Raw genomic sequence first — 11,097 nt, 5'->3', positions numbered from 1 at the left:
AGAGTAAGGGCTTCTGTAGTGCAGGGTGCAGTAATTTTGCGGCTGCCGCCAGAACGGCGGTGAAGAGGAAAGAAGATACCCCCCTGACATACTCGAAGGTATGTAAGGAAGGATCCAGTTGGCTGATGAAAGGATTTAGGTGCTTCATGAATCCACCGAACAGCTCGGTAGCGAAATGGAGGTTGACCAGGCCTTTGTTAACTGGATCATTTTCCGATACATTCTGGTTACATTCTTCCGGCGCATTTCCGTGTTCAGTACTTAGCACGTTTTGCAAAGAGAAGTCTCCCCTTGTAATCTGCCGGTTGAGGATGTCAGAAAGTCGAAAACCTCTGTTCTCCGTCCAGAAATCATGACCTGAACGTTGTGTTGAGTGGGGACGGGAACCCAATCTGGAAGTTGACCTTTGAGCGGCATGCGTATCTATCGATGCATCCGCATCACCTGCCTCGATAACACCATGGTTGACATGTTGAGGCAAAGACCACCTGGATGATGTTGCTGGAGGCCTCGTAACACCTTCACCGTTCCCTGACGTTGTCGCAACGTTCTCTTGACCTCTTGAGCTTGGTTTTTGTAATCTACAACACACATTAGTTGTTTTGCGGATTGGAGCAAGCAGGCTTTACTAACTTGAAGCCGTGCTTTCGACCCCGCCGATGTCCAAGGAAGTCACATTGCAACGATTTGCGCGTACACCTAACGCACCGCGTGTCTTGCGCCATCTTGTGGCACTTCATCTTGACTTTGCGACATTGTAGGCAAGCATGTGGTCTTCAAACAAACAGATCAGTGAACGCGCAACTGCAAAATCGATCTGGGGCTGGCTCACACAGCTTTCGAAGGTTGTGAACCAGGTGCCTCATCAGTCTCCGTCATGCTAGATATCTGTGTCGGACATTGAGGTCAGCTTGAGCTGAGATAGACACTGTAGGAGCATCTGCGTAGTGTGTTGCCGAACGGGTAAGGTGTCTTATCTGTGTTATCTTTCCACGCTAACCACATCGGCACGCGTTCTTTCGGACAGATGACACTTGCAGCATTCCGCAGCAACCAAGCATCCATCGCATTCTCCACCTCAGTCGTTCTCCTCCAGTCATGGATGCTACATGCCGCCATTACGCGAACGCGTCTTCCGATCGTCGGCAGCGAGCCTGGCATGAAGCTCTTACAGTAACATGAACCTCTCGGAAACGTTGACCCCGCACCACTCTTACCGACGCGATTCAGCACAATCTCCAGACGAATGCGCCAACTTTCTTTGGTAAAGTTGCTGCGATCTCGGCCCACTTCATTATCACTCGCGCATATCGCCGGTGTTCTACTGGAGATTGAGACGCCGGCGGTTGGCACGTGCGCTCTTCCTCAATAGTCCTCATTGCTGTACGGAGGGGTAGAGCAGTCAAGCAAGTCGGCATCAATTCTACACGAATCCGAAAACTACGCATCGAACAACATGGCTGTCATACCACGCTCCAAAGCCAAGACGGCGCACGTCAACATGATGACGGACACCATCATAGCAAACCTCCCGGCAGACGCACTTCGAAGCGTAATCAGAGTCATTTTGACAACGGAGCCATCAGTCACAAGTATTCTCGAGGAGCAAACGCGAATTTATCTCAGGAACACCGCCAATCAGCCCAATGGTCAGCTGTTTCAATCGACGGCCGAGGGGGTCGCATCAACATCGAACTTCACATGCGCCCAGCAGCGCCTACGTTCCGCCATAGGGTGTGGACTGGTCCTCGACAGCTTTCCTATACTCAACAACATTGTAGAAGAATCCTCCAGCCTGAATGATGGACACGACGTGCATCGGTCGGCTGAGCTCGACCGATGTCTAGCTTCAGTAGACGGCGATATAGTGCAGGCATTAACTGCGATCCAAAAACGCCTGTTATCCGATAGTGGCAGTAGGGACCTTAACGACGACGACGAGAGGCCTGTGATGAACTTCCTCTTCGATTCGTTACTTCGATGTCGTCAAAGATGGCTTGCTTCTGCACAGGACTTCCCTTTTGACCGAAGCACAGCAGTCCTTGCAACGATGCTCGGCCGTGAAAGTGGTATACCGACACTGGCTTATCAAAATGGTTCTCATCAAGACCGAATCCATCAACGGAAGACATCCAAATCCTTGGAGACTTTCAAAGTAAAGGGTATCGAGCTTCCTAAATTGTTTGCAGGTCTCTGGCAGTTGTCGAGTCCATCATGGGGTACTGCATCTCAGACACAAATGTTCAAGCAATTCGTCGAATACATTGAAGGCGGCTTCACTGCGTTCGACATGGCTGATCATTACGGCGATGCTGAAGTCATTTTTGGTCGGCTGAGATCCTCGCTATCCAAGTCTGATGCCGTCTTCGGTGCCACAAAGTACTGCGTCTTTCACAAGATCACCGTTACACCTGCGGTGATCCGTGCAAACGTCACCGAGCGTTGTCAGCGCATGAGTGCCGACAAGGTCGACCTTTTGCAATTCCACTGGCAAGACTACAACGACCACCAGTATATCGAAGCACTGCGACTTTTACAGCAGGACGAACGAGTTAAACATCTGGGATTATGCAACTTCGACACAGCACGGCTTCAAGAAGTGATAGACAACGACATCGATGTTGTCACTAATCAGGTTCAGTTTTCTCTTATCGATGCACGACCACGATTCAAGATGGGCGAGGTCTGCGCGCGGCACAATGTGAAACTCCTCACATATGGTACTCTTTGTGGAGGCTTCCTTGCTGAGAAGTGGCTCGGCAAACCTGAGCCACAGCTGTTTGGTCCGGATACGACTCCCTCGCAAAGAAAATACTTTGAGATGATCCAGACATGGGGCGATTGGGATCTGTTCCAGACCTTGCTGCAGACTCTGAAGGCTATAGCGACCAAGCATAATGTCTCCATCTCGAATGTCGCTACGAGATGGGTTCTCGACTTCCCATACGTGGGTGCAGTCATCATTGGCGCGCGGATGGGTGTTAGTGAGCATACGGAAGAGAATTTGAAGACGTATGGATGGAAACTCGATGAAGAAGATCAGAAGCGCATAGAAGAAATCCTCGAGAAAAGCAGGAGAGAGGAGGTGTTTAATGTCATGGGTGATTGCGGTAGTGAATATCGGTAGTGGACCAGTCAACAAGGGTTATCGGCTGGTCTGTTTGGATTTCGTTTCTTCGGGAGTTCTTAGTGTAGCTGGCAAAAATATGAGAGCAATGTGCTTTGGTGTTGACCATGGGAACAGCGTCTTCCCAGGCCGTGTTAGACCCCGCCCGTGCGCTCGCTCCCCTATCCTTGTGCCAGTCCTGTGCGATCACTGCCTGCACGCCACCACACGACCACTTTCAGATGCTCACGACGACGGAACTATCTTTCATACGGACGCTTCGATCTGCGTTCCGGAAGATGCGCAACTGGCGGACGCTCAAGAGCTCCTACCTCCCCTGCCACAGCTGACGTCACCGCCAAACATACGCGCGCCGCGTTACTCTGCCATTACCCCAGTTTCCGTCGTCGTCGTCGCCCCGTCGCCGCTCCCATTACTGCGACTCAGATTACCGAGATACTACAAATATTCCAACCGCATGTCTTGGAGTTGCAACGAGGTGCAGACATCGCTGCGCTTTCGAGTGCAGCGTGGCTGCTGCAGCCGCAACATACTCCTGGCATAAGGATTGAGATGATGATGACAATGGGGAGGATAATCATCCTGGTGACAATAGTTGAGATCACCTGCAAGACTTCTTGAAGCCTCTAGCGACGTTGCGACGCGTCAAAAGTTGGATATATTGACACCATGATCGTGTTCAGTGTGACGACTACATACAACCACATCCCCCGAGCGCTTGAGGTGCTTACGGCCATACCTCCAACACCACCAAGGCTCCTGAGACTACCTCCGTATAAGGTGATGCGCTGAATGAAGCAAAGGGAAACTGTTACACCGTGGATACATCAATTTGGAATCTTCCTCGGTGTTCCAAAACTCAAGAGTTTCCTTCTAGACCAACTACCGTGGTATCCGCATGACTGAAGGTCCGCAACCCGGTTCGTATGATCTTAAGCTGAGATTTGCAATTCGGATCCGGACATGCAATCAATGCATCTGTGGACATCCAGTCATGTGCGTGAGTTGGCCTCTGCTTGGCTGCTAGCAGAGGCAATACTGCCGCTGAATTACAAACTCATCAGTTATGGAAGTATGCAGCATCCATGTATACAACTCACCTAAGCTGTAGAAGCTTATGCCCTGGCCGTCAGGAAGATGCAGCATCTCGCCTTGAACAGTAAAGTAGTCTCCTTCCTTGGCTCCACACAAAATGCGCTCGCCTGGTGGACAAACCACCTCGACCCGCAAGTCGTACAATTGGAACGAGTCGTCCTTGGCAGATGACATCTTTGTTGGCTTTGGGAAGTTGGTGATGTTTTGCAATGAATACCATGCTCATCTCGTGCTCTCTTGACTTCTATTGACCCGCTTCGAGTAGGGTGGGGCCACCGGCATTCTAGCAGGGCAAGTACCACCGGCATCTCAAGACCCCCAGCTTATCGCCGTTTTCGGGCGCACTGCCCCTATCAAATTGCAAGACCCCGCTATCAGTAACTAGGAGTCACGGAGTCAAGCGTAGAATGCCGAGCTGACAAGCGAGATAAGCATTGTGCTTCTGCTAACATCATTGCTCGGATTAAAGGCCGGTCCTCTGTACATCAAGAACATACGACTAAGTGCGGAGACCTGATCATACTTGCTATTGCGCGTCGAGGTCACTACGCACAATTGACATCGCATGCTTTCATGCTGTGATTAACATCATGGATTTTCCAAAGAAGGATGCTACGCAACTCGCCCAAACCTGTGCGTCAAGTTCGGACATTGAGAATGGAGCCATGGGCACGAACTATGAAGTCAAACGCGACCTTGGGCGTCGCCATATCAACATGATTGCGATAGCTGGCATGATCGTGAGTCAACTTTGCTCCAAATCCGTCGCACCTGGTCCTATACTTACGCACACGATATAGGGTACCGGATTGTTCCTGGCATCGGGCCAAGCAATCGCTACCGCAGGACCAGTCGGCGCTCTATTAGGATACCTATGCATGGGTTTGATCGCTTGCGGTGTTGCCCTCTCCGCAGGAGAGATGTCGGCTTTTATGCCCGTCACGGGAGGCTTCGTTCGCCATGCCACCAGATTTGTGCAGCCAGCACTCGGCATTGCCACTGGATGGAACTTCTGGTATACCATGGCAATTACAGCGCCAGCCGAACTTGCTGCCGCTGCAACTTTGATCAACTTCTGGGACAACAGCATCAACCCTGCAATTTGGTACTCGGTTTTCATCGTCATTATCGTGGTTATCAACTTCTGTGGTGTGAAGGTCTATGGCGAGGTGAGTCTTGATGTGCATCGGTTTTGGCTTCCTGTCTAACAAAATCCAGAGCGAGGTCTTCTTCGCAGCTCTCAAAATTTTGCTCATCATCGGTCTCATCATCGCCGGCCTGGTAGTAGATTTGGGAGGGTCTCCTAGTGGAGACCGAATCGGCTTTCGATACTGGAAGAATCCCGGACCTTTCAACGAATATATCGTGCCGGGTAATACTGGCAAGTTTCTTGGGTTCTGGAGCTCCTTGATCTCAGCGGCCTACAGTTACGCCAACATCCAGGTGGTCGCCATAGCTGGCGCTGAGACGAAGAACCCAAGAGTCATCATCCCGAACGCGATACGCATGACTTTCTGGCGCGTGCTCATCTTCTACGTCATCAGCATCCTCATCGTTGGCATGCTTGTACCATTCAACGACCCAAATCTTGGTATCTCTACTGGCGACGCCCAGCAGAGTCCTTTCGTCATCGCTTTCCAGCGCGCTGGTATCAACGTTCTTCCCTCGATCATCAACGCCATAGTATGTACTTCAGCCTTCAGCTGTGGCTCTGCATGCGTTTTCCTTGCATCACGTACCCTGTACGGACTAGCAGAGGATGGCCAAGCTCCTAAAGTTTTGCTTCGCACCAACGGGTTTGGAACCCCATACTTGGCGATTGGAGCTTCGCTCATCTTTATGCCTCTCGTATACCTTAGTCTTGGAAGCAATTCTTCGGTAGTGTTTGGATGGTTTGTCAACATCACAACCATTGCTGGACTTATTGGTTGGCTTGTCATTGAAGGCACTTATCTAAGGTTCTACTATGCCTTGAAGGCTCAAGGTATCAGCAGAGACCGTAAGTTGAACGTCGCTCCCTTTGCTGGAATAATGCTGATGTAGTCAGGTCTTGCGTACAAGAGCCCCATGCAGCCATATCTCGCTTGGGTTACCGGAGGTGCGCTCGTCCTTGTCATCTTGTTCTCAGGCTACAGCGTCTTCTTTCCGGGCCGATGGAGCGTGGGCACATTCCTCACGTATTACATCGATATTGCTATCTTCATCTTTCTGTGGGTTGCTGGATTCTGCTACGCAAGGTCTGGAATCATCGCTCTGCAAGACGTCGATCTCTCTGAGATTGCTGATGTTGATCACGAAAAGGCGCAGATATTAAACTCAGCGGAACAAAATCTGTCGTGGTGGAGGAAATGGATTGTCTAGTTTCCGGGAAATGTAACGAACATTTGCGATGAAGATGTCTCCGTTAACCAGATGTTTCCGGCCTCGATCTAATCGTGGTTTAGCGTGCATTTCTACGAAAGCAAGCTCGAACTCTTGAGAGACATATGACTTTTTAATGCATGGTCAGTTCCTTCACGCTCCAAAGACCTTCCACATGTTATGAAGATCTTTCCACATGTGTGTGCAAAGGTCGTATTCATACCATAGTACAAGTGGTAGCGCTGGTGACTTGAACGATTGCCGATCTCTCAATGCTGGCTCGGCTACTCTTCTGCAGATGACAGAGGCCTGCAGCTAAGTATGGCGGTAATGACGCAAACGAACCGCAAACATGAACGAGGACACGTAGTCATGATGCGCTACAATACAGATCTGACGAATCTTTGTTGATTGAACAATGGATTGAGTATAAACGAGATATGTAAAACATGGACATTTTCAGCATAGGATCCACTGTTGCAGCTTCTTTCACACTAAGTCCCTCAGACACCCTGTCTTCTCGAGTCTCTGTCCGCATTCTCTATGTTTTTTACCTCAAACTCTGACCTAAGGTAGCCAGTGGAACTCTTGTTCTATATTCTCAAGCCCACAACATCCCATCTTTCAGGGTATGCTACAATCTAGCAATCCCTAATATTTCAACACCTTGAGATCGTTCTTGTTACAGCGTTTGAAATGCGCCAGGTCAGGGAGTACGATATCGGTGAGTTTTGATGCAGCCTCATGTAGTAAGCGGTACGTGCGCTCATGTGTCGGCCATCTTGAGATATGCGGAATTGTCGCTCCACTTCCGATGAGGGTTCTCACAATCGAGACGTCATAACGATGGACAGCGGTTTCGAGAGGCGTTATGTGTGTCCTGCCAATCGCCCGCATGTTGGGCCGCATGGAGAGGTTGACGTTAGCGCCTGCCTGAAGACAGGCCCGTATAGCGATTGGACGTCCGGATCGAACAGCAATGAAAATAGGTGCTGTCAAAGTTGTTCCTCTGTTGATATCTTCGACATGCTGAAGGACCCCCTCAATAGCTGTAGAGTTACCTTTGGCATACACAGCACCAAGTGTGTCAGGTCCAATCATGTTCTTGCTACCAGTATTGAAGCGGAGAACGGCCTTGAGGGCTTCTAATTGATCGAGCGAGCAATTTGCGGATGCTTCGCCGACCCATCCGCTGTAAGTCTTGTTTGAAGGACAAGGCAGATTTTTCTCGTAGTAGTCGAGCAGGAGCTGAGCAGCGGGAAGATATTTCTTCCACAGTATGATTTCAATGCACCTCGAGATAGAGAACATTCCTTAAGTACTCGTAAGCGAGATTTGTATTGACGGGGATTGTGTCTCGAGATAACGAAGAATGGTGTTGAGCGATGTCAAGTCACGCATTTGTACTGTGAACAAGATAGGCTGCGTGCAAATGAGCGTATATATGTCTGCGGCATCAAGCTTTGGGAGAACCTTGGAAAGAAGACGATGATTGCCGGCGGCTAGGGCAGCGTAAAACCTATCTTGATAGGGAAGGCGTATGGGAAGCTCCGGACCAAGAAATTCGGAGCATTTCGTACAACCAACACTATCACACCACAAGGCATGGATTACATCATCCATCGGGAGGATCTTACTCAAGCCGCTGTAAGTTTTGTCGATGACTTCATTGTGTTGCTCTTTGTTTTCATATTCGACCTGTTCCACGATGTATTGAACCATACGTTGGAGCCGTGTAAACATTTTCTCATTCACACTGCCTGGCTTCCGGGAGACTTGCAACACGAATCTTGAGAAGTGCGTCTTGATCAGGCGCTGAATGTTACGGTGGCTGTAGAACTCTCTTGGCTGTTGGGAGAAGACCTCGCGTTCGATTTCCGCAGCGAAGCTACGACAAACACCTCGTAATTTCCAAAGTTGACCAATTCCTGGGTGCGGTGAAGGGCAAAAAGGATAAGAAGGATCTTTTGAAGTGATGACAAGTTCATGTATAACCATCTGAAAGAGTTCGGCGGGGAGATCGAGAAGGTTCGACATGACAGGGGGCGTAGATAAGTAATGAATCGATCTTAAAGATTCGTCACTATGGGTCGAGTCGCGGGGTTGAGAGTCGCTGTTGAGGAAGCGGGGAAGAGCGGTAGTGGGCGGAGCGGCTTTGGGTAAGAAGTAGCCAGCAAGTGACCACTTCATCTACAACAACAGGTGCGGGTGCCTAAAGTAAGGACTCTACGAAGGGTTCGTCCGCAGAGTGCAAGCGCTCATCAACAGTGTCACTTCCAGAGGTGAAGGTCGATACATAACGGTTTCTAATATCATTTACGACATCGTTGCCAGGTAGTCACCCACGCATTTACCTCCCCACTAGGTTTTACTCGGATATCGATGCTGTAGCGTGCTTTCTCTATCTTCCCGTGGAATCTTTGATGAATCATCAACAATATGTGTCGGAATTCGTGCCTAGAGATCGTCAAACTCGTGAATCAATATCACCAAGACCTGCAACATCTGGCTCTAATGTGATTATAAGAACCACACACACATCTTGAGATATGTCATAAATTGATTGCTTCAGTCAACTGGATTCATAGCTTCAAGCGGCAAATGATTCGAGCCTCACTGGATTTGAGTGTCTCGAAGCACTATTTTATCACAGATGAGTTTTATATATGACGTTAACAAAGGACTCGTGAGCCAGTCACGTCATCAATCCTGCACATAAACAACTTCCGGTATCTTGTTAGACACAATGCTGTTTAAATCTGTCGACTGAGAGTTTACATTGATGTTGTAGCTTCACAAATGATATCTTTCCTCGACGTGTAGGCATCTACAAGCGCACAAGAGTATGCCTGATCAAGGGCCGTAGGCTGTGTCACCCGACATTCTGCCTCTGCCCGCCGCTCATCCCATCGATTGCTCAACATGCAACGGATGACTCGAGATTACGCTTGATCAGCTACTACCTGTGGCAGCAACGCGCTTCCCAGTCACTTTCCAAGCGTAGCTTGCCTCGAGTGGGGTGAAGTTCTTCTTGCCCTCGCGAAGCTTCTGTCGATAAGACTCGCCAGCTGCCGAGAATTGCGCAGCTTTCTCGGCAGTCATCTGCTTAACCTCTGCCTTCATCGCGTTGTATTCCTTATTGCGACGCTGACGCTCTTCGCGCTTAGCCACACGCTCCCGATAAGCGGCATCACGAATCGTCCTCTCCTCGAACTTGGCGATGAAATCGTGGATAGCTTCTGAAAGACGAGGGTTGGTCGGAAGGTAGTGCTGCTCGAACATGTCTCCTGTCGTAAAAGTCTTTTCGTAAAGTTTCTTTGCGATGGTATACGCCATCTGCTTGAACAGCTTGTCGCCAGTAGGGTTGTGGGTGGTGGTAATCATGTCGATGATAACCTTCGAGGGAACAGTAGAGTTGACGCGACTGAAGAAGCTGTTGAAGATACCTTGAGCAAACGAGCTCATACCGAAGGCGTCTGCGGCGCAGCAAATTTGTAGGTCCTGGAAAGGGTCCTCGGCGTCCTTGATGGGCTGGCCCTGGGCATTCTTTACCACATACTTTTGAAACTGATACACCCTCTTAGAAGAAGGTAATTCCAATATCAATTTGACGACCCTCTTCGCAGCGTCGATGTTGATGCCCTCCGGTACTTCAATCTTGCCGTTGACCACGAGGTCGTGCTTTCCCGAGACGGCCTTGAACAGGGCCATTGGCATTTCGAGAACATGCTTTCCTGACATGATGAGCTTGCCCAGAGAGTCTACGAACTGGACCTTCTTGCCAGATACCAGAGTCTTGCGCCTGATGTAACCAATACCTTGGACGTACCGGAGGCCGCCAGGGACATCCTGCTCTAGGGGTAGGGTATTCACAATTCGCGCAGTACTGGCCATCTTGATGTCCGTTCCGATCTTAGTCATCTTTGATCTCTGTTCTTGACCACTACTGATAATTTTTCGAGTGTAGTGTGAGAGTGAGACGATATTGCTTCGAGAATATTGCCCTGGACGTCGTGATGGAGTATTCTACGAGTAAGGCAGAGAGATTTATGTACTGGAAGGAGAATTCCCCAAAACAGCGTTTACAGTGTACCACATGATCAGCTGACTATGCTAGGACCATTGGTGATTCTGCCTAGAAGTATTACTATGCTGATGTGCGCGATTTACGCTATATTCACTCGAGCATGACACGAACCGAGAGGGGAAGACAGAAGCTTGGACGATCAATTTCAAGCATTCGCACCAACAAAGTATGATCTACAATCGAGGGGAAAGGAGCACGCGGCATTAATAGTGAAACTGCACGTCGACAATCTACAAGTAAGTTCTATGCTAAAAGAGGTTGAATTGACTACGTCATCCGCAAAATTGACAATGAGAGATCTCAAGCGGAACCCTCTTCTCACATATCTTGTTCTAGAAATCCTTCTCTACGTATCATCTTTGGACCACGAGATTTCTTCTCGAGTACCCGAGTACGCAACATAAGTTCCTCCGCCTCTCGATCAGCA

At 49.4% G+C, this 11,097-nt stretch overlaps 3 protein-coding genes across 3 annotated transcripts; 2 read left to right on the top strand and 1 right to left on the bottom strand.

Moving 5' to 3' along the window:
* Nucleotides 1-1,456: 1,456 nt before the first annotated feature.
* On the top strand, nucleotides 1,457-3,127 carry J4E82_010398 (uncharacterized protein; the record flags this gene model as incomplete). The annotated part of the gene is made up of 1 exon (XM_051736610.1): nucleotides 1,457-3,127. The coding sequence occupies one exon, from the start codon at nucleotides 1,457-1,459 to the stop codon at nucleotides 3,125-3,127; it is 1,671 nt and encodes a 556-aa protein (XP_051583630.1).
* Nucleotides 3,128-4,812: 1,685 nt separating this feature from the next.
* Nucleotides 4,813-6,583, top strand: J4E82_010397 (uncharacterized protein; the record flags this gene model as incomplete). The annotated part of the gene is made up of 4 exons (XM_051736609.1): nucleotides 4,813-4,962; nucleotides 5,023-5,391; nucleotides 5,441-6,221; nucleotides 6,270-6,583. The coding sequence occupies 4 exons, from the start codon at nucleotides 4,813-4,815 to the stop codon at nucleotides 6,581-6,583; spliced, it is 1,614 nt and encodes a 537-aa protein (XP_051583629.1).
* Nucleotides 6,584-9,535: 2,952 nt separating this feature from the next.
* On the bottom strand, nucleotides 9,536-10,504 carry J4E82_010396 (uncharacterized protein; the record flags this gene model as incomplete). Its single annotated transcript, XM_051736608.1, has 1 exon — nucleotides 9,536-10,504. One exon carries the CDS (start codon nucleotides 10,502-10,504, stop codon nucleotides 9,536-9,538), a length of 969 nt encoding a protein of 322 aa, XP_051583628.1.
* Nucleotides 10,505-11,097: the final 593 nt, after the last annotated feature.

Source organism: Alternaria postmessia (assembly GCF_024291825.1).
Source record: "Alternaria postmessia strain BMP 2775 chromosome Unknown scaffold_123, whole genome shotgun sequence".
Lineage (NCBI taxonomy): Eukaryota > Fungi > Ascomycota > Dothideomycetes > Pleosporales > Pleosporaceae > Alternaria > Alternaria postmessia.
This window is presented reverse-complemented; position numbering and strand designations above follow the sequence as displayed.